General features: G+C 34.0%; 1 protein-coding gene across 1 annotated transcript; it reads right to left on the bottom strand.

Moving 5' to 3' along the window:
• Nucleotides 1–12,214: 12,214 nt before the first annotated feature.
• LOC134702019 (uncharacterized) lies at nucleotides 12,215–14,064 on the bottom strand. The gene is made up of 2 exons (XM_063563127.1): nucleotides 13,744–14,064; nucleotides 12,215–13,141 (listed from the first exon to the last, which is right to left on the bottom strand). Exons 1-2 carry the CDS (start codon nucleotides 14,062–14,064, stop codon nucleotides 12,215–12,217), a joined length of 1,248 nt encoding a protein of 415 aa, XP_063419197.1.
• Between the last annotated feature and the right edge of the window lie 10,751 nt (nucleotides 14,065–24,815).

Below are 24,815 nucleotides of genomic sequence, written 5' to 3'. Positions count from 1 at the left end.
GGGGAAGTGGTCTAGAACACAGTATTATTTTATTTAGGGGTTCACTATACACGCAAATTTTTATTAGTCTTCACTTCAAGGTTAATCGAGCAAATTTTATTTAATAGGGCTTTTTACAGTTTTTTTTACTTTACTACGGGCTCATAAGGATCTTAAATCTGATTGTATTGCTGTGTCCACAATAGACACAGCAATATTATTCTACGTATTTCACCTGTATCGGTTTGGACAATTCCATGGACTATTCCATACACACACCATTATGCTTAAGGGGTTTTCATATGTCATGTCAAGATGATATAGGTTATTTACCGTTGTTTGCCACAAAAAAAAAATCTGGTAAAGTCACTTTTCTGAAAAACCAATATAAATATAGTTAACATATTTATATATTTAATCTAACTGTGTTCATTGACCCGAATGTTTTAATGACAACATACACCGACAATTCGTTTTGGTCTATTCCATGACATTTGCGCGGGAAATATTCATCAGAGACTTAATTTTAATGGACGTTCATTTGGAAAATTTTACTATCTATTTTTGTGAACAATTGTCATATGTGTTTGTGTTTCGTACATTTAAAGGATCAACGTTATTTAAATTCCGTATATCTTCATTTGACATCAGGTTTGTACGCATTTAGTCTCTTCTCTAGTCTATAATCTAAACCGAAGGCCGCGAAGGGACACATGTCATGATGACACGTGCTGCACAATCCCACACATTTCAACGAACAAAAAAGTTACTATTGCATATACTTTATCAGCTGTTTATAGTCATCTATATGCATTTCCTCCCCTAATGTCAGTCATGATAACACTGGCATTAACAGCGGAAACCGTGTATTCGCGAATTCTGTCCTTCGCCTGGACGATTCCATACAACATTGTAGTTCAGGGGTTGTTTACATGTTTAGTCGTATCTGGTATCTTAATGAAAACGATGTACATTATTTCTACATATTTGTATATGTTGAAGGAAACAGCTCAATTTCATGATAATTTGGTATACAGAAACATGACATAAGTTTTTTGTACAATTTTGGTGTGTATAAATGACCTACATTACAGCCCTGAAATTTTGGTGTATCTAATGAGGGGGGATAGGAGGGGTTTACTCTTTAACGGATTTATTGTACACATGTAAATACTGGTGGAGGATATTCAGTGTATTTTTATACACCGTACTCAGCTGGGTTTGCTTTGATTGGAAGAATATATTTACAGACAGCTATAGTATAGATAAAGCAGCTGTATTTAGACATGGCATTTACCTGGGAATTCCAAAAATACAATGCTGACATGTAATTTACCATCAATTTGGAATAAGCATCGCTGGCATAGCTGGGTCATTTTTACGTGTACGCCCGAACCTTGGCGAGCTATATGAGGGGTGCCAACTGCTCAATGTTAAAGCACCTGCTGGTATACTATAAAAAAATATACTCCAAAGGGATTTCCCATATTCAAGAAGGTACAAATTCACAAAACAGGCTATGGCTTAAATTAGACAAAAATTTCTTTGGCCTTACACATGACTTATACTGTCTTGTGTGCTGTTTATATCCCCCCCTGTAAATTCCACTCATTATGAAAATGACTATACCCAGTTAGAAAAAGAAATAAGTACAATATATTCAAACAAAGGACAAATTGCCTTAATAGGAGATTTTAACTCCCGCACTAGCAGTCATCCAGATTTTATAGAAAATGATGACCCAGATCTATTTAATATACATTCTCAAAATATATTACCTCAAAATTATGATGTGGATCGATTTTTAAAAAGAAATAACCAAGATAAAATACTAAATGCACAGGGTATAAACAATCTTTTAGAATTATGCTTGTCATCAAGACTACGTATACTTAATGGCAGATACATTGGTGATTCTTTGGGATATTTTACATGTTTCACGCCCAATGGCTTGAGTACAGTAGATTATGCTATTGTAAGTAAGAGTCTCCTGACCTCAGTAATATACTTTAAAACTAATGAAATCAACTACCTTTCAGATCATGCACAAACTGAAATATTTCTTAAATGTAATATAAGTGAAAAACAGTATCTGTTTCCAGAAGACAAATGGAAAACAATGAAATCTTATAAGTGGAACGATAACTCCAAAAATATATTAATTCAAACTATATCTTCTGAAAATTTTATAAATGAAATTATAAACTTTGAAACAAAGAAATATAGTGAAAATCAAAATAGGATAGATCAGGCAGCTAGTGAGCTTGATTTAATTTTATGCAACTTAACTGAAAAATCTTGTACATTAAGACATGTAAGAGGTATACCAAACTTTAAAAGAAACAAAAAAAAAAAGAAACAAAAATGGTCAGATAATGAAGTATATGAATATAAAAAGTCAATAAATGCAGTCGGAAAAGAATTAAGACAAAATCCCTTTAACTGTTCACTTAAACATAAATGTTTTTGTTTACTCAAATCATTTAGAAAGTTAATAAAACTGAAAAAAATAGAATATAAAAAGAAAATCTTTGATAAACTTTCAGATTCAATGAATAAAAATCCTCAGGAATACTGGAAAATACTAAAATCACTAGAAAACAAAAATATAGATGGAGATGATGATTTAAAAGAAATGTTAAAGGACAGTGAAAGCACAATTAAACATTTCCAAAATCAAGGAAAGTTTTCAAAACTAAATAATGATTTTCAAACCAAAATTGAGCAAAAGCTGAAAAATTTTGAAAATAATATTTCTTATAACCCTGAAACAGACAGGCCTATTACTTACTCTGAAATTAATTGTACTTTAAAAAACTTAAAAAATGGAAAAGCAAGTGGTCCAGATAGTGTGTTAAACGAGGTAATTAAATTTAGTAGTCCAGTAACTACCAAAGCATATGCTAAATTATTTAATCTTATGTTAAAAACAGAACACTATCCAACTTCATGGAATACTGCATACATAACTTTAGTACATAAATCTGGTGACAAATGTAACCCAAGCAACTACAGAGGAATTTCTTTAATCAACTGTATATCCAAATTATTTAGTAGCATCTTAAATCAAAGAATGATTAAAACTATGGAAAAAAATTGAACTAATGCCCAATTTGGATTTAGAGTTAATCATAGAACTGCAGACAGTGTATTTATCCTTAAAACTTTGATTAATAAATATATTCATAAAAATAAAAGAAAACTTTTTGTTTGTTTTGTAGATCTTAAAAAGGCTTTTGATTCCCTTTGGAGAATTGGAATGCTTTATAAATTAGCTAAAATGGGTGTAGGGAAACATATGTTTGAAATAATAAAACAACAGTTTATTCATACTGAAGCATCTTTAAAAGATAATGATAAACATTCTAGATTCTTTCCTATTGACCGAGGAGTAAAACAAGGGGACAGTATGATATAGTTGAACATTTTGACCATAAAGGTTCAACACCCTTGAGAATATTAAATTCTGATATAGGAAGTCTTTTGTTTGCCGATGACCTTATAATTTTATCGGAAAGTAAAGAAGGTCTTCAAAATAGCTTAAATAACTTATCAAATTACTGTGAAAAGTGGCAATTATGTCAAAATACTAAAAAAACAAAAACAATGATCATTGAACAAAGAACTACAAAACTGGAACCATACATTGTAAGGTTCAATAATGAAAAAAATGATAACGTTACTGAATATAAATTTCTGGGCACTCTGCAAGTTTAACAGATTTAGCCAAAAAAGCTAGGAAAGCTCTGTTTTCATTAAAAACACATGCAGCCTTTTTGGGAAATTTCCCTGTTAATGTATCCTGTAAACTTTTTGATTCTCTTATAAAACAATTTTAACATATAATGCTGAAATATCATACATGGATACATATCAATCTTATTATAGAGCAAAAGGCAGATTAAAATCTCAAAACAAAGATATAGATAATTTCCAATATTTGGATAAGACTCCCTTCGAAAAGGTTCATGTTAATTTCTGTAAATATATTCTAGGTACTATAAAAAAACATCTGCTAATTTAGGTGTTAAAGCTGAACTTGGTAGACAACCAATAGAAAAATATATAAAAACACAAGCAATTCTTTATTGGGCTAGATTAAATACTGAAAACATTAACCCGTTACTAAAAGAAAGTTATACATTAAGTAAGCACCTTGATTCACAAGGAGTTTATACTTGGTTCACTTTTATAAAAGACTCATCACAAGAAATGAATATTGATACACAAAAAGTAATGTCCTGTCAAAACATGGAACAAGTTAACAAATTAAAGACTTGGATTAAGAATATTACAAGTAAATTTTATTCAGAACTACTGGAAAATAAAATAAATGGTTTGAACGAAAATAACAAACTTTTTCTTTACAAAAATATTAAAGTCAAACAAGACCAAGAATTTTATCTTAAATATCAAAATTTTGAAACTAGACTTTTATTTACAAAAATCAGAATTAGTGACCATAATTTGCTCATTGAAAAGGGCAGATATCTAAAAATACCTCGAGACAATAGAACATGTCCAACTTGTAAAACCTTAGAAGATGAAAATCACTTTCTCCTCCACTGTCAAATTAATAACATTTTACATATAAAACTTTTTAATGACATGGCAATAGATAATCCTATGTTTCCAAATCTATCTGATACACAAAAACTAGTAATCCTACTAAATCCTTCTAATATAAACCAAGTGAAAAAAAACAGGTTCCTTTATAAAACAGTCTTTAGAGCTGAGGACAGGGGACTCTTAGTTAGTTTTAATTTACTTGTATATATATAGATATGTGTGTGTTCAACTCAGTTATTTTATTGTTGTTGTTACTTTTGTTTATGTCACAAGTATAATGTTACTTATATGACAAATAAAGATTTTTTTTTTATTATTAAATCATCGCCACTGGCCTTTCCGTTTTTCAAGTGCGGTATACATTTGCTAATTTCTTCTGCGGTAATTTCTGAGTTTAAAACTTCATTTACACCTTGAATATCATTTAGCTCATTTGTGATGTCATTTGTGTTCTCGGCGTTATTTATATTTTGAAAAAGTCAAACAGTACATCTAATGCTATGTTAGGTCAAGGAGGTTATATAATTTTGACTCATTTGTATAATAGTACAGTAAATAATCAAAGACACAAAATAACAAACAAAAAATGCATTGAGAGGTCATTAAATTTTAAGGAAAACAAAAACATATAAAAATCAACTTGAGATGAGAATTTCTTGAAGTTTTGAATAACAAATTCAACAAACATTCTTTAAATGGTTACAATAATGCACACATTGTATAAAATATAACCTCCTTGGTTAGGTTTATTTCTTTTCCCTCCCTTATTTAAAATTTTCCAATATTCCTTCGGATTTTTTGTCCTCAGGTTTTTCATATGTTTTTGATTTTTTTCCCTATATTCCCTCATAGATTTATCCATCTGGCGTTTATATTCCCGTTCTTTCCTTTTCATTTCACCCCTTTGTTATATATCAGTATGTATGGTCAGATTATGTTTCTGTATGTGAGAGAGAGTTGTTCCCCTTTTGTCAGTATTTTGTATTCATGTTTGTGACGTCATCTTTGTCTGATTAAAATGTAGAAATGGAAGCTGATGAGTAGTAATAGGGTGATGTTATCCCCCCCCCCCCAACTAAAATCTAAAAATAGTATTTCCGATCTAAGGGAGAACCCCAATAAAGGAGATGTCTAAATGTGGGGTTTATAATGATTGAACCCCAACTATAATAAGATATGACGTCAATTTCTAAAAATACCCTATGACAACTGACAGATGTCTTTATTGATCTTTATTTTTGGGGGTTATACTACTTTTAAACTTTTGGATAAATTAGAGAAGTCGTTGATTCCTGAGCCACCTGTTGGGGGTTATAATTTTCATGTCATCAAAGTCCGTTGGTTCAAAATACATTTACCTGTGTTTTCTTCTTCTATTAATAGATGTAATCATAAAAATGATTACTATATATAAAAATCAATCACGTTTTTTTATCTATGCAATTGATGTAAAATGTCAAACGTTCTTTCAAAAGAAATTAAGAGGGTGAGTAAAATATCAATGAAAAAAAAAAGTTTTCCCCTTCAATATTTTTTAACATTGTTTTGTCTTTATTATTTTTTCTTTTCTAAACTGTGAATTGTAAAATATTTTTTCGCCCCCAATTTAATTATAATAAACATTTTGAAAAATATTTCCCCCCCCCCCCCCCCCCGTGTTTTTATTGTTCTTTGTTTTTATTTTATTTCTTTAGCCGTGGATTATAAAATATCATATGTTGAATATTGTTTTTATTTCGCCCCCAATTTATTATTGTGAAAAAAACTATTTTTTTGTCGCCCCTCCCCCCCCCCCAAATTTATTATTGTTTAAATCTAATTATTTGTAGGTTCGCTTTCTATCGGATGAAAAAATTAAAGAAATTCACCCCATGATAGTTTGGTCGTTTGCAAACCGCGAGGCACGAAAGGGGCATTGGATGACATACGCCATTGATGCCGATCGATTCAGGCGACGTATTTTTACAATGGAGAAGATATGTACCCCAATTTTATTCCAAGACCACAGACAAAGGGTGTAGTGTATAAAAACTTACGATCTTCAGATATTATAACCCCCAATCCGTAGATTTTCAGCCCCCTAGCACCTGTTCTCTTAGATGATTATAAATACACGTCTGGAATTGTTCAGGGTATCAGAATAAGAAATACAATCCAATCGTCAACATGCAGGAAGAGCACAGGCAGTCCTTAAAGAGAAATTACGTGCAATTGGTAAAAGAAACACCAACAGATCTTGTTGTTGATCATTTGTATCAGAATGGGATCCTGACAGATGAGATGAGGGAAGACATTTTACAGAATTCAAACACTCTTATTCAAAAACTAGACAACTCATTACAACACTTCAGAGAAGGGGCCCAAGGGCATTTGAATGTTTTTGTACAGCACTGACTGATGAAGGCAAGTCAAGTTTAGTACATCTTTTGAAAGAGTCAAAGATTAAATCAGAAGTATCAAAAGATAGAGCCATGTTACCTATATGAGGAGATATATTTGTCGTCGTCAATGAATGGCGTGACAAGGTATTGATTCACATCCGTAAATACGAAAAGAATTCAGCAGACGTGTATATGTTCCTACAAAATCTTAGTCTGTATAAGGTCGTTGACCTTCAAAATGACGAAATATAAGGGACCTTCCAAGATAGTGAAGTTCAGAAAGTACGGAAGGATGGCGATACCATATGGAAAATAGAAAAGGTTGTTAAAAGACGACAAAAAATGGCGTTAAACAGGTATTGGTTCGTTGGCTTGGCTACCCTAAAAAGTTCGACTCATGGGTTCCCGCTTTGGACATCCAGAAGTAAATAAATAACACGACTTCATTTAACACAACGTCATTTTCGTTCAAGATGAGTATACGTATGGTTCTTAAGTCGTCCGATGGTTCCGATTTGTTTGAAAAGAAATGGCTCACGACTTCACTGTACAATTGGATAGGCAAATAAATCTTGAAGCATACTGGGTAGTGGCATTGACAGAAATCGATCTCACTTATAAAAGCTCGTCAAAATATATAGACGATGTTTACGTCTATTCAAACATTTGTGAAGAGAGTTTTGTCGGATCTACTAAGAAACCAATCCTTCGAAAAATTTACATCAGTAAAGACGCAACGGAGGCACATGTCATTAACAAGAAAAAACACTACAGGTCACATATCATCTTTAACACTCCTTATTATGTTCCTGTACGTTTGGGACAATTGAACCAAGTTCATATCTATTTAAAAGACGACAAGGGACAACCGTGTTCAGTTGTCAATTTGGACGCCTGTGTAACACTTTACTTAAAGAAGTATTCCTTTCTGTAGAGATGTCTAAATCTCCTTACATCAGTGATGCATTGGTATGGCAAGAGGCCATAAATCAAGCCAAATATTTAAAAAAAAAAAAATAATAATAATTAAGGAAAGGGTTTTCCTGACGTTACAGCAGACATCGATTTGTCATTCTGAAGAAAAACTTACCTAAAATTGAAACCAAGGTGGAGCAAATAGCCCCAACAGTGGCAATCGAAGAACGTGCTGCTTCAGAACTGAAACAACAGAAGAACGACAAAGACCCTCACGTCATACAGGGAAAAAAGGCTAAATCTGATGGTATAAAAGGCAGGAAATCAAAACCAAAAAACAGTAAAGTTGGAAAGCTCAAAGAGGCAACAGGTAAAAAACAGAAAGCTAAAAACAGTGCACCGAGCAAGAAAAAACACGCTACAAGGAATAAACCTCGGAAAATAGATTTCGAAACTGAACCTTCCATTTTTAATAGAGGAGCAGCAAAGAAATGGCGTATTTAAACGACGAAAATAAAGACATTAGCATTCCGATGGAGTTGGATTTGTTTGAAGAACCAGAAAATCAAGTAGCTATTGATCGGATGTTTTTTTCGGAAACTAGGCCAATGTCAAACTTTACTTCGCCAGATGTATCTACAGTAGATTTTTTCGTTTCTGGACAAGGTCCCGAATACATGGATTTAAGACGGAGTAGATTATATGTTCGTGCAAAACTTTTCAAGGCCGATGGAACGACACTTGACGATACCGATACGTCGAGTATTGTAAATTTGCCTCTTCAAGCTATGTGGACACAAATGGATGTGTATATGAACAATAAACTAGTGTCTTTAAATACGTCAAACTACCCATGGAAAGCCTATATTAACACTATTCTTACCAGTGGGACCGATGAACATAAATCACAACTTCAGTCACAATTGTTCATGAAAGATTCCGGTGATTTAGCGAATACGGATGGAAAAACGGAGCTAACACTGGATTGATTCTTCGTCGAGATTTTATCAAGAACAGTAGAGAATTTGAAATGGAGGGACCGCTGTTTGAAGACATATTTTCACTGGATCGCCATTTAATACAAGGCGTCGATTTGTATATAAAACTTTATCGTAGTAGCGACCAGTTTTTTGTCATTTCGGGTGAAGACGCCCCCGCCTACAAGTTACAGTTGTTAGATTGTGTTTATAAGGCATGCAAAATTAAAGTAGATCCAGGAATCATTGTTAACCATATGAAACAGATAGAAAACAAGCATGTCCGTTACTATTTCCAAAAGGACGGAAGTAAAACGAAACACTATCAATAAAGACTCTAGGGAGTTCATTAGGGACAATATGTTCAACATCCGTCCAAGTACTCTAGTCTTAGGGCTAATTTCACAAGAAAGCGGAAATGGTACGTCCGATTCCAACCCCTTCTGTTTCAACCATTACAATGCTACTGATGTAGGACTGTACGTAAACGGAGAGAGCGTTCCAGTGAGACCGTTAAAGCTTGACTTTGGGGATAATCGACAGTATGCAACGGCATACGCTAATTTATTTGAGGTCTGTGAAAAAATGAACAGAGACGCAGGACTTGCTATAACAAGAGAAGACTATGGAAAAGGGTACACCTTGTACGCTTTTCCATTGGACCCGAAAAGACTTGGAGATGACTATATAAACTTGGTGAAGCATGGAAATGTGAGAGCGGAAATAAAGTTCAAGACTGGACTACCCTCTGCTGTCACTTGCATAGCTTTTGGAGTATTCGATTCATTTCTAGAGATAGACCATTCCCGAAACGTTCGCTATATACAGTCATGAACGGATACGAACTAGAATGTGCCATCCGATCAAATTAGTGTATACATCGGCACGTGAAAGGAGTATTTGCTAGGAACAATTTACCAACAAATAAGATACATTACCCTAGTGCCTACATCGTCAACAACCATACTAGTGATCTGCCGGGGAGAACATTGGATGGCAATTGTGCTTAAAAGTAAATCTCACGGGATGTTTTTCGACAGTTTTAGCAGACCACCTGAATTTTATGGAGAAGAATTAAAACATTTTCTGAACTGTAACGTGAAAACATACGAGTGTTTTAATGTACAAGTTCAGCCAAAGTCGTCTTCTCATTGTGGATTATTTGTGTTAACTTTTCTCATGTTGAACATATGTTTTAAATATTCGTTAGATTGTATTGTCAAGATTTTCGATTCAAACGTTAATGTAAACGACCATTTTGTTGTTAATTTTGTCAACACCTATTATAGTTTGTGTCAATAAAATATATACATTTGTCCATCGTATTAAGTTATTTATGCTGTGTCCAATTCCTTCATACCTTATCCGGACGTCAAGATGACAACTTCTCACGACGTGTTACCTTTTCAAAGTCCATGCACTTTCATGATATCGGGGGCTACTCAAAGCGGAAAGACTACGTTTGTTATGAACTTATTAAAGCATGCATCTGCCATGTTTAAGACCCCACCGGTTCAAACAGTGTATTGTTATACCGAGTTTCAACCTGTTCTCGACCAAGCTGAAAAAATTGTACCCAATTTGTTACTGCACGAAGGCTTCCCCACAAGAAGTGACCTTATGGAATGGACCAACCCAGACAAGCACACACTCCTTGTTCTGGATGACATGATGAGATTGACCAGTAAGAGTGATGAGGCTTTACACCTTGCTACCGCTTTATCACATCACAGGAACTGTTCGGTAATTTTCATCACCAAAACCTGTTTGAAAAAGGGACACATTTCCGATCGATAAGTTTGAACACCCACATTTTTGTTCTAATGGCTAATAACAGAGATAAAAAACAACTCATCGCCTTTGCCAGTCAGGCATTTCCCGGGGAGACCAAATATTTCAAAGACGCTTATGATAAAGCCATCAATTGTGTTTCAGTTGGTGGCTACCTAGTATGCGACTTGTCACCTGATACGAATAAAAAGTACCGCTTACGTACTTCGATATTTCCAACAGATAACGTCACCATTGTATATGCCCCAAAGTAATAAAACCGGGACGAGCAAACGTAAAGCACCAGTTCACAAACAATATGCCGTTGAGTATCACCTCATACAGTACATTTCTTAAATTTGCATATGATGCTGCCCCTAGACAGCAGAAAGTCTTAATTCAGTCAGCTTCGAACGACCAAATGGATATCATATCGGAAATAGCATTGAATGTGTAAAGAGGAAGTATACCGGTGAGCCCCTCACATATAAGAAAACTACGACCTTACATGTTACACATTCGTTCCTTGTCATCCCGATCGATCACACACACACGGAAAAGGAATATTTTAGTGAGACATCCTACACTGACTTGCCTTTTGATTAAACCTGTTTTGTTACTTTTGAACGAACAGTAATGGCCCAAGAGCTCATACTCGTGTCTAGAGAACGATACGAACGTCTCGTGAATCAACCACAAACTACCAATCAAACGGACTTTGGAAAAAAAGAAATATCGAAAACCGACTATGGAGAACACCCCGTCACTAACTTCATGCCAATCATAGATAGTACGTTACCCAAAAAAATAAAACAACATGCTGTCGACCTTTACAGATTCGTTTTAGCTCAAGACAAAAACGTGGTAAATCATAACGAACAGGGCGAATTAATACGAAATGGGGAAACAGTTACTGGTTCGCACATTGTGGATCTTATTCACTACACCGTGTCAACACGGCAAAGAAAAGAGCCAATTGGAAGTAGGAGTTTCAAATCCTTTTGAGAAAAATGAATGTACCAAAGAGATTAATAGCAGAAAGAGGTAAAAAATCGTTAATACAGACAGGAGGATTATTCGTTAAGAAAAAGGGGAGGAGACACATTATGCCTGGGACGACGCAGAAAAAAGAAAAGATTCATTGGATAAAATACTGACTTTATTTTATAACATATATTATTTTTTTTAATAAAAATGCTGTAATAGTCATTTTTTATTTCTATAAATACCCATAAGGGACTGTATCGAAATTGTCAAGAATAACACGTTTGTCATACGCGAATTTATACTTCTTCTTTTCTTTTCTGCTGAATATTTTTCTCTGGTGAGGTAGTCGACTTATTTTAGTTGGATTAGTTAACGTTTTGGACATGTCCCTGTCCAATGTGATCATCTCCTTGACAGAATTGAAGTTAACAATGTTAGAATTCGTGAAATTAAGCGTGAAACCTTTGACTTTACACGTTTCAGTCTTGAGTGTCCGATAAGCATAGTTTTTCGGTCCACCGGACACAAATTCTACAATATGCCCCTCGTCTAATGGTATTTCGGACGTCATTTTCCCCCAAATAATTCCCTAACGACGGTTCAGGTTTTCCCTTCTGGCTTACGTAGATGCAGCTATCAGTGTCTGTGTAAAGAACTCAACATGTCTGAAACTTCATACAGTTTTAATCTAGCCCACATCGTTGTGAAAATAGCGATGAAGATGTTGGTCTTCGCATCCACAGGGGGAAACTTGGAATTTTGTGTCCATTCTAGTTGTATTGTATCGTTTGATACAATGTGAAAATTTTCGACTACTTTAGTGGGGTCTGATATGATCTGAAAGAATTTGTCGGCCTCTGATTCATGGAAAAAGGAATGCTTTTTCAGGAACAGTCGTTGTCCAAATTTCCCCCAGAAACTGTTGAGACACAGTTTGGCAAGACTACGTAAACCTGGATTTACCTTGATGCTGTCGTAATCTAAGTCTATGCCTTCATTTTCTTTATAACATCGAATGTATTCTCGTTTTTCTTCCTCCGTCCGACAGTGTTGGGGGAAACCACTGGCTTCCTGTTTTATTTTAAGGAACAGCTGGACGTAGTCTGTGAATAATCCTCCGGAATTAGTGTTTTTATCGTACTGTGTATCATCCGGAAAATGCCACACTTCGTACAGTTTTAACACTCGGTACCCTTTTTCTTTCGCTACCATTACTTCAGGTGTAGCATAAGTACCTGTAATACTTCGTTCCTGTTCAGTATGCGTGTATTTACCTTGATATTGTGTATCAGCACATGTTCTACATAGTGGGAAAGTGAGCTTTCCGTGACATCTGTAAGGTAAAACAGCGTGATAAAGGTGTCTGGGTGGTAAAATTTTCACTTTGCACAATCCAAAATATGAACCCAACTCTTCAAAATCTTTAGTAATGATCTCTGGGTGATGCAATGGATAGCGACAATATTTGTTTGTCCATGGGTATAAAGATGTGAAATCTACGTATTTGATCTTTTCTTCATTTTGGACTTTGTAATACAACTTTGTAGTATCTGTTCGTTCACCCTGTAAAAGAAAATAAGAGCAATAAGGAAATGTGAAACAAAACATTTTGGAACACTTTCAAAAAACTCAATAGCGTTATTTTTCAAAATACATTTTTCTTTGTAAGGGAGGAATTACAAAAATGAAAATGCTTATATACTTACAAAAAAGGCAAGTCGAGGATCAAGACGTTCTTCGATATCAAGATTATTCGCAAATAGTTTCAGTCTCTGGTTTGATTTCAATTGACTAGCGAAATCATGCTCCCATATCTTTCGATATCCAAAGCCAAGTTCCCGTATTGTCTTCTCTCTTTTTTTGGTCACCACATACAATTCATCCATCGATTGTTTCGTTAAGGTTGTTTTTGTTCCGCTTCTTTCACATAGAAAACATTTTTTACAGCCATGCCAAAGACACTGAAACAGAAGACAAATCAGTAAATGACAGCTCATTTTTTGGTTTGAGTAAACGCGTTATCAAGTGAAACCCCCATGGTAACGTTTCCCACAATACGCGTATCTAAGTTATCCGTTAAAAACGCGTATAAATAATCTGCACGCGGCGGCGGCGGTGGCGGGCGGGCGGGCGGATTACCCCTCCGTTACAAAGAAAAAACTTACCACTAAAAATTCAAAGTATTCGTTGGTTTCTTGACAGTACCCATCGACATGAAAATTTGTTCCGAGAATTTTGAACTCCCCTTGATTCAAGGCATGTTGAATAGACATCTTTTCTTCTTTCATCATCCATTCCAACCATACTATGGAGCTTTCGCTATGATTGTATCTTTTGGTGTATCCCTCTGATGGTACGTGTGCCAGCGGACTTTTGACAAATTTTCGCTGACCAAATTTACTCTGTGGATTTTCGGAGAGAAATGTTTCGGAAGACTTCCAAGTGTCATGATCTAAAACGTCGAATCCTTTCTCTGTAAATGTCATTGGTATCTGGTCGATATCGTCAGTGTCAATGACTCAATACTTCCACGTCATATTGTTCTTTTAAAAAATTAGTCTTGTAAACACCCATGCACACACTTGCAATGGTCACATAATCTAAAACATCAACCCCTTGGCCGTGTGAGTTTGTCTTCCAGTCACCTCCAACATCAAATCACGAAATCTTAACACTCCTTCCCTTAAGATCGTCGTGTCACTACAACAGTATTCTTTCATTTCTTTTGCAAAGTCAAATACTTCGTTTGTTTTCGTTTTGTACCACGACAAAAAATCACTTCTGTCATCTTTACTCATGTAGTCGCAACCGTAATATGTACTGTCCGGGTATGGGCCAATGTAATTTTGGTTTTCCATTGTATTGAAAAAATGAGGAAAGTAGCCTTTTTTCAATTCCTTTAGTCCAAACGCTTTCGGAATTTTCGATAACTTCATAGGTAAAAAGTTCAAAAAATCTAAAACTCGGATGTTTAAACCCCGATTTATCGCTATGTACATGATTTTGGATCCATTGAAGATAACGTCTGGGCGAATAGAATTCTTTATCAACCAGTCAATCAGAAAATAATTACCGTAACCAGATCCATTGTGGGACAACACGACTGCGTTTGTGTACTGCTCTGAAAAAAAAAACGTCTCCAGAATGCATCAGTGGCGAGTTCACCGCGAAATATTCTTTTCCTAAAACCACATGTTTTGAAACATGGTTCTTTTTTAAATTCTTTTTTTGTCCTTTCTATCACACATCGAGCAGCGAACACCGCAAAAGTTACATTTTGGTTCATCAGATATCTGTTTGTCTTTACAGTGGTCACATGCTGTTTGCATACAGATGAAATTCACTTTATGTTCTTTTGAACCACACCAAGATTTGCCGCAGTTTTGACAAAGTGTACACTTTTTGCACGCTTCCTCTTTCTCTACAATTTTGGCATCTCGAAGTGGGTGGTAGATTCCCGTTTTCACATTGTAGGAGTGTGTCATGTGTCGTTTCACAATCGAAGAATCTCATTTGTCTGTCGGTTCTCTCGGTATTGATTGCCCTCTGGTAGCATAAATGTTCCTCGGGTTGATAATCTCGGCAACAGACACATTTCCATTCTCCGCATTGGTGAAGGTCGGGTGGTCGTTCTTCTCGGACTAGCACTTTTCTACAAGTTTTACATTCGTATCTTTTACCGCAGTCCGTGTAAGAAAGTCCTTTCTTTGTTGCCTTTTCCTCTATGTGCCTTTGGAAACAATCGATGGATCTACACGTTCTATTACACGCCCGAAAAGACAAACTGTTCCCTGTCAGTATACAATCCGAACTGCAACATACGGTACAATGAGTTTGGCAAGAATGTTTATCTTTGTCATTGTACGGTTTAAGGCAGTCTTTGCAGAAATAGCTACAGGAAAAAAAGCCCGTTATACTCACTATGGCTGCAAAATGTCCACATTCGCTATCGTGAATTAGGTAGAGAAAGGCTTTTTTTCTACCCGTTTCATTTTCACCAATACGAATGAACTTGTTTCCTAACTTTGATGAAATTACTAAAATTTGCAAATCCAACACCTTTTCAAAACGTTCTATGTCATTGATGCTACATTGTTTCTCCGTACTAACATCGGCTAGTTCACAGAGACGTTTGGCAAAATTAAAACATTCCTTTCTCTCCTTATCAAGTACATGTCTGTAAAACCACTTCGGGGTGGTTCTATGTTTCAGAACTTTATTGACCATACTCTCTGTGTCGTCTGACGTCAAGGTTTTCCATTCATCAGGGGATACAGTGTGACAGGATTTTAGGAAGCAAACTGAGATTGCCATAGGCATGCACATTGTGTCACTAGGCCTACTGATAATAGAACGTTTACGTTTTATACTGTTTTCGATACCCGTCAAATTTGTGATATAAACTCTTCCACCACCCGATGGAATATCTATTAGCCCAACTGTAACAGAAAAACTATCGTCTACAGGCAGCTCTTCGTTGCTTTGGAAGACTTTGCTTATTTCGTCCATCACCGTGGATGCATCCATTGTATTAAGTTCTTGTAAAGGGACAACGATTGGGTCCGTTAAACCGTTATGCTCGATGATAAGTCGTGCAAGACTGTTGTCCTGGGATCCTTCCCGCACTTGACTGAGAACGTCGTCGAAGACGTTGTGTAAATCATCGACTATGTCCATCAATTTCTTATTCTGTAACTGATTGGAAAATTAACTTCATAAGTAATGTCTATAGCACCATTTTTGGTGTAGGTGCGTTCCCTTTTCTTCCGAAATGTATGTGTTGTATGGTTGTCGTCACCAGCACCATATTAGCTGGAGGTGGTGAGTCAGTGTTATCTATCGATGAATCAGGAATAGATGCCTTCCTTTTACCAGAGATGACAGTTGAACCCATATGATTTGAGTCAGAATTAGTGTCATCAAACAAACTCAAGTCGAAATCTTGAATTGTTTCGTGATATAACAAGTGTAACTCGTATTTTTCTTGGGTACTAAAGCATTCTCCACATGTAGTGCATTTGAAAACCGGTGGACTGGTTTGTCTTCTTAAATAAGCGAAACGGAGTTGAACATACGGATCATCCTCTATATCATATGTTCGAACAAAAGTCAACAATTGATCAATGGACGTGAAACAGTTTATGATATCTGTAAGAATTGGACACCCTTCCATCTGAGAAAAGAAATGAGATCCAACATGTAAAAAAAACATATGTACTGAGCAAGGGGTTGTTTACCATTGTATCTCGCTTTAGCTACTTATACATGTTATAGCGGAGGTAAATTTCCTCAATTTAAGATTTGTTTTTTTTTCATATAATATTAAACATATTAGAATCAAAATGTGTGTACGTGTACTAATCTAAAAAAACATTATTACAGTATTCACTTTCAAATAGCCGTTATTATAGTGTTAATTGGAAGGGGTGAAGTTTGAGGTCTACTACAGGTATTCAAATGATTAAAAAAATGATTTCTTCAATGACAATGTCACAGAAGTATTATTTTTTAAACTTTTGGTTTAATGATTACTTGATCAATGAAGAGTCGTGTATTGAAGCTTCTACTAATGTTAATGTAGCAAAAACTTCAATTACACTGTGATAGTTACAATCGGTTTAAACATATGAATAGAAATACACTGGCTTTTTCCAAATCATTCATAAAGAATAACTCAAGGGTGTTTTGTGTCTCACTCGTTGTTAATACATCGTGAATAATTTAACAATGGTGAACATAAAACTTTATCATCTCAAAAAACGCCTTCCCCCATTGAACTTTAGGGTTACAAGATTATATAGTTTTTAAATAGACAGCTTAAAAGAAACACTTTAGAAGAATTACACGACTAAAGGTTAACAATCTAATGTACCTGACATAGTGATTCTTGTGATTAAAATAGTACTGTCTTTTTCTAAACTTGTGTCAATGTTCAAAATTGAAATATAGTCCTAGTCTACTTAATTATTTTTACTGTTTTCTTTTTCTCTTTTTCTTTTTGATATTTATCCACGTTTTCATTACTTCTTCGTTAAGCAAATTAGAAAAAATATCTTTAGCAAAAACTATTTCTCAAAAAAACATGTCTTCAAATTTATCTTTCCTTATATTTTTTCTCTTGAAAAATTCATTTTGATATTTAATTTCCTTTTTTCTATTTTTATTTAGTTATTCGATTTCAATTTTGAATTTTCTTTTTCAATTACTTTTTTCAATTTTCACTTGCAATATTCGTTTACTTTATTTGTTTTTAATTTACTTGTTTGAAATCTATTCCAAAAACATGTTTGTTAATTGATTTTTTTTCCTTCAAAAATCAAACCTACCATTCAAACTCACTAAAATTATTTTCAAAGATAATAATCAGAAAACGAAAACTATTAGAAGATTTTTTTCTATCAATGTTTTAAAAATAAAAAATATTCCTAATTTTTCAAAACTGTTTTATTTTCATTTTTTCATTTTATTTATATTCATTCACGTTTTTCATTACTTCGTTATTAAAATGAGAAAAAATTTTTTTTTTAGTCAAAACTATTTTATTTCTCAAAAAAAATCTTGAAATTTCTTTTTCTTTTTCTTTTTTTCTCTTGAAAAATTCATTTTGAAATTCAATTTCCTCTTTTCCATTTTCATTTATTTATTTATTTACTTTATTTGACTTTCATTTACTTTTTCATTTTCATTTTTATTATTTGATTTTTAAATAATTTTCCAATCTTCACTTACGATTTTCATTTACTTTATTTGATTTTCATTTACTTTGTGATTTTCTTTTGCTTGTTTGAAATCTAATCCAAAAACATTTTTATTAATTGATATTTTTTTCTTCTTTGAAAAACAAACTGCCATTTAAACTCACTAAAATACTTTTTAAAGATGATAATTCAGAAAAAAAGAAATCTATTATAAGATTTTTTTATCAATAAATCTTTTCCCACCTATTTAATAATGAATTTGTTTAAAGTAAAATTTTAAAATTATAAATCATACCTAATAATAAGTATACTTAAGTTTGTATAGGTTTCAATGTACCTTTCCAAAAACAACAATTGTAATTGCTATGTAAACTCAAATATAACTCTTGGTTAAAAATTCAATAACGACAACAACAAAACGGGTCTTAAATGAAAAATATATTTAAAAAATGTCCCCTTTTCCTTACCATCAACACCTATTTTCAGTTAGTTTATTACTTTTGCCAATAGTCTTTGTGCTGTTTTATATAAACGAACATGGCGCAATTTATGTTTAACGAATAAGGTATAATGAAAGATCTGTTTAATCGTTCTATTCAAAAAAGCAGATGAACTAAAAAGGACAGCTGTGCTTATAAATTTACTGTTTACAAATTTTAGAATTTTTTGAAATATTAAGGCTTTTCTACCTCAGGCATAGATTACCTTAGCTGTATTTGGCAAAACTTTTAGGAATTTTGGTCAAATGCTCTTCAACTTCGTACTTTTTTTGGCCTTTTTAACTTTTTTGGATTCGAGCGTCACTGATGAGTCTTTTGTAGACGAAACGCGTCTGGCGTATATACTAAATTTAGTCCTGGTATCTATGATGAGTTTATATACAAAACCATTATTTCACAACACTTTACAATACCAATATAAAGTATGACTAAGGGTATGGATACGGGCGGTCAAAAATTTTAAAAATAACGAATGTCCTCGTGGGTTCAAAGTTATGTCAATAAAGACAAGAACGATGTGATATTAATGAGATTTGTTTTTATTGTAATCAGCTGTTAAATTGGGAATAATACAAAAATATTTTTCTTTAAATATTTTTGAGACTATTCTTACCATTAATTCAGGATGAGTAGTTGCTTATTTGAACGCGTGTACATAAGTTATATTTCTGGTAACGACTGCTTTCTGTCGGTGTATCTGAACTCACAGATTGTGTATACGGTCTTTTACATTGACTTGGCTTTTATACCCCGTACTCAACAGAAAATAACCGATAAAAATTATAACCCCCAACAGGTGGCTCAGGCATGAACGACGTCTCTAATTTATTCAAAAGTATAAAAGTATTATAACCCCCAAATAAAGATCAATAAAGACATCTGTCATTTGTCATGGGATATTTTTAGAAATTGACGTCATCTTATTATAGTACTAGAACATAACCGATAAAAATTATAACCCCCAACAGGTGGCTCAGGAATCAACGACTTCTCTAATTTATTCAAAAGTATAAAAGTATTATAACCCCCAAATAAAGATCAATAAAGACATCTGTCATTTGTCATGGGATATTTTTAGAAATTGACGTTATCTTATTATAGTACTAGAACATAACCGATAAAAATTATAACCCCCAACAGGTGGCTCAGGAATCAACGACTTCTCTAATTTATTCAAAAGTTTAAAAGTAGTATAATCCCAAAAATAAAGATCAATAAAGACATCTGTCATTTGTCATAGGGTATTTTTAGAAATTGACGTCATATCTTATAGTACTAGAACAAAACCGATAAAAATTATAACCCCCAACAAGTGGCTCAGGAATCAACGACGTCTCTAATTTATTCTAAAGTTTAAAAGTAGTATAACCCCAAAAATAAAGATCAGTAAAGACATCTGTCATTTGTCATGGGGTATTTTTAGAAATTGACTGTATATCTTATTATAGTTGGGGTTCAATCATTATAAACCCCACATATAGACATCTCCTTTATTGGGGTTCTCCCTTAGAAATACTATTTTTAGATTTGAGTTGGGGGGGGGGGGATAACATCACCCTATTACTACTCTAATGGGTTTTTATGTGTCCGTATGTAATCACCTCCATCCATGCTACCAGAGCTACTCCCCTAGTCTGTAATATGGTGGAGTGACCTAAACGATCGGTGGATAATGATTTATACAATATTTGGATTTAATTTTGCATTGAATTTTGGATATTTTTACATAGAAAGTTGATCGAATGTTCCTGATGGATCCTGCCATGCCGCCATGATGCTGAACACTTTTCCTTGTGTTTTAAAAAAATTACACCTGAACTTTTAATATAATACCAACATTTAAATTGATTTTTTGGAAAGAAGAAGAACAGACTATGTCTCGTCTCGTGTACGTACTGTCTTTGTGAATTATTTATGAATGTCTGCATGTATTCCGTTTTCAACCAGAAAGCACGTGAGATTTATCTCATTGCATCATCATGATCATACATTTTATTTCTGTAACATTTGGATCCTGTTTATAAATATATGCTGTTTTGATTTTACATATGTCAACTTGTATCGGTGATAACTGTATCGCCATGCATACCGGGAACTTCCGATTTCACCAAAAGAGTCATTTTACTGTTTATTGATGTTGACCCAGATTAACCCGTTGAACAACACATGTGATGTGTATTGCGTAATGTTGACTGTATTGCTGGTGTGTCCATTCCGCCGTTACCCTATATTAACTGCTATAAAAACGTTATCAAATTTACCGCATTTTGGTGATAACTGTATCGCCATGGTTTTAAAGAGTTCCAAGAAGATATATTTTAAAGAAACCCTGATGAATTTATTCTGTACAAGAACATTTTATCTTAATATATAACTATGTTGATTTTATGAATCCAGATACTTTTCATGTTAATTTTGAACTTAAAGTTATTTGTTTCCTTCGAATTTAAGCTAATGTGAACGTGTTTATCATTTAGCGGTGTGATAGTTATTATAAATAAAACCTTATTAAATTTAAGAGTTTAAGGTCTCTGATGATATTATCAAATGTGTATTCAGCTATTTATAATGATATCAGTTTGTCTAGTAGGAAATGCCATTAATATGTGTCTATCACTGTAATTGTTTGTGTGAGAGTAATGCGTGCATAAGGTCATCCGAGGGAGGAGTCCGAGATGCCAGACTTTCGGTTTTGCAGCGTTGATACGTTTGTTTTAAAATGGTTACTAGAGTGTCGAGAGAATAACTTTATTCATGTAAACTTTCAATTTTGGAAATTATTATCTATTGTATTTTTTTTATAACACATAAACATATTGACCATTGTCAAAATTTAGTAAATTTTTGTTTTGGGGGCGGGATGTTATATATCAGTATGTATGGTCAGATTATGTTTCTGTATGTGAGAGAGTTGTTCCGTAGACACTCTATCCGAATGGATTAAGGCAGTGAGGTCGTTAATACAAATCAGAATTAAGAAACTGAATGGGTCCATCAATGCCCATGCTACGTCAATCTTCAAAGATCCAAATGTTGCTAAACACCTATCTGACCTCCATGATAAATATGTTGTTGTCCCCGCAGACAAAGCCCCAAATAACATCGTTTTTGTCTGTAAAAGTCATTACATTAATTGCTTGATAAACGAATTAGGTATAGACAATTCACTTGGAAACCCAACATATACCCTCACGACACTTACCAAAGAGGAAATCCTGGATAATCATAGGTCTGTTCTTTGTTCCTGTGGTATTTCAACCAAAGATGAAGAACTGGATCTTCCATCACTGTATTGGATACCTAAACTACATAAGTGTCCTTACAAACAACGGTATATTGCTGGGTCTTCCAAGTGCTTCACGAAACCCCTTTCTAAATTATTAACATCCATTTTATCAGCAATCAAAGACGGGCTTCAAAGTTATTGTGAAACTGCCTATTCTAGAGGTGGCGTGAATCAGATGTGGATACTTAAAAATTCCAAAGATCTTTTAGAGTACATACAATCTAACTCTCGTTCATCTTGTAACAGTATTAACACATTTGACTTTTCTACTCTTTACACAAGTATTCCACATTCCAAACTAAAAAACAGATTAAAAGAGTTGGTATTACTTTGCTTCATAAAAAAGAATGGCCAACGAAGATACAAATATCTTGTCTTAGGGAGGGATAAATCCTACTTTGTAAAGAAGCATTCTGATTCAAATAAAAAATTCTCTGAAACCGATATTATCAAGATGCTTGATTTCTTGATTGACAACATATTCGTTACGTTCGGAGGACGTGTTTTTCAACAGACTGTCGGCATCCCAATGGGAACAAACTGTGCCCCTTTACTTGCTGACTTGTTGCTTTATTATTATGAGGCTGACTTTATGCAGGAACTTCTTAGGAAGAAAGATAAGAAATTAGCAATATCCTTAAACTCTACTTTCCGCTATATAGATGAAGTTCTTTCACTAAACAATTCAAAATTTGGTGACTATGTGGATCGCATCTATCCCATCGAATTGGAGATAAAGGATACTACAGATACAGTTAAGTCGGCTTCATATCTTGACTTACATCTATAAATTGACAATGAGGGTCGGTTGAAGACAAAACTTTACGACAAAAGAGATGATTTCAGCTTTCCAATTGTGAACTTTCCATTTCTAAGTAGCAACATTCCAGCAGCACCTGCATACGGGGTATATATCTCCCAATTGATACGATATTCCCGTGCTTGCATTTCCTATCATGATTTTCTTGATAGAGGGTTACTGCTCACAAGGAAGCTATTAAACCAAGAGAAATCATCCCTTCGTAAATTTTACGGACGCCATCACGAGTTGGTTGACCGTTATGGAATAACCTTTTCACAAATGATATCGGATATGTTCCTTACGTCGTAACTACAATCCCCTTCCCTTTCATGAATATGACCTACCGAATTAAACTTTTTACCGGATTTGTAATCACATAAGAAACACGACGGGTGCCGCATGTGGAGCAGGATCTGCTTACCCTTCCGGAGCACCTGAGATCACCCCTAGTTTTTGGTGGGGTTCGTATTGTTTATTCTTTAGTTTTCTATGTTGTGTCAGGTATACTATTGTTTTTCTGTTTGTCTTTTTTATTTTTAGCCATTGCGTTGTCAGTTTGTTTTAGATTTACGAGTTTGACTGTCCCTTTGGTATCTTTAGTCCCTCTTTTTGTTCCCCTTTTGTCAGTATTTTGTATTTATGCTTGTGACGTCATCTTTCTCTGATTAAAATATAGAAATGGAAGCTGATGTGTTTTTATGTGTCCGTATGTAATCGCCTCCATCCATGCTACCAGAGCTATTCCCCTAGTCTGTAATACCTTTTAGCTTCTGATCTATTACTGTTATAATTTCTCTTTGCTCCCCTGTAAATCTTTCTCTTATTCCAACATTGCTTATCAAACCATGGTTTGTTCCCCTTCTTACCAATCTTTTTACCTGTACGACTCCCTTGGCTAGCATTATATGTACCTAGAATATTTTCTGCAGCATCCCCAAAAATGCTGTTAATGTTTTCAACTACTTCGTTTATTTTGCTTTGAGATAAAAGTTTACTGTAAACTGATTCTAATTCGGCAACCAAATCTGAAATTTTGTCCTTGTCAATAAATTCTACGAATTCATTCTTTTTCTCAACATCCACATCTGGATGTGCAATATTGTCTTCATATCTCGGGGGCACTGGCTACGGTTTCATGGAAATGTAACAATAATAAAAATATTATTATTACATTGGAGACTAATTGCCGGAACGAAAAGTTGGGTAAGGAACTGATTAATTACGAATGTAACAATAATTATTGAGGCTGCAGTTACATGGCGTTATTGTTACATGAAAAACAGCAATGTACGCTAGATTTATTAAAAACTTAAATCCTCTATAGTTTTGTTGCTTAATTCTTTCATATGTACTAAATAATACTTGTTATAATGATAAAGAACATAAAATATCATTATTCAACAAATAGTGTTTAAATAGTTTTACGTATTAGTGGTTTTGATGTTCTTAAAGATATACAACTTCAGATAAGTAGTGCCAAAGGAGAAAAATATAGTTCATGATGATTTGTTGTTGAAAACTCGGGCTGAGAAAAGTGTGCCCTTCTAAGCTACTTTTATAACTGTCATTATACTTTAAACAAGTAGAAAACTTGGGATCCGTTCGAAACGAAACTGAAACAATATCAAGACACAAACTTATAACTTTATATATACAAAAAAAAAATGATACATCAAAAGCAAAGTTCGCTAACTGTGAACTTAAATACCATAAACTTCTGTATACATGTTACGATGATGTATCCACCCTCAATCTCGTCCATGGAGGACGTAATTTCGTTTCAAAATCAGATTGAGCTCACCCAAACCAAAGGTTTTTTTCCCATATAACTATATACGAATATTGCTTGGAGTTGTTTCATACAAATTTTGTCGGACTTGAACATGTTCCAAAAACCACCTACTGGATATGTAGAAACTGTCATTGTAAATAAAAAAATCAAGAAATTGTA

The sequence above is a fragment of the Mytilus trossulus genome, unplaced genomic scaffold (assembly GCF_036588685.1).
Source record: "Mytilus trossulus isolate FHL-02 unplaced genomic scaffold, PNRI_Mtr1.1.1.hap1 h1tg000373l__unscaffolded, whole genome shotgun sequence".
Taxonomy (NCBI): Eukaryota; Metazoa; Mollusca; class Bivalvia; order Mytilida; family Mytilidae; genus Mytilus; species Mytilus trossulus.
The sequence above is the reverse complement of the archived record's forward strand: the minus strand, read 5'-3'. Positions and strand labels throughout refer to the sequence as shown.

Excerpts from the sequence above, each read along its gene's own strand:
- LOC134702019 (XM_063563127.1), bottom strand. The coding sequence starts at position 14,064 with ATGACATTTACAGAGAAAGGATTCGACGTTTTAGATCATGACACTTGG. Across the intron at positions 13,142-13,743 it reads AATACTTTGAATTTTTAGTG|GGTGAACGAACAGATACTAC; the intron begins GTAAGTTTTTTC and ends TTTCTTTTACAG.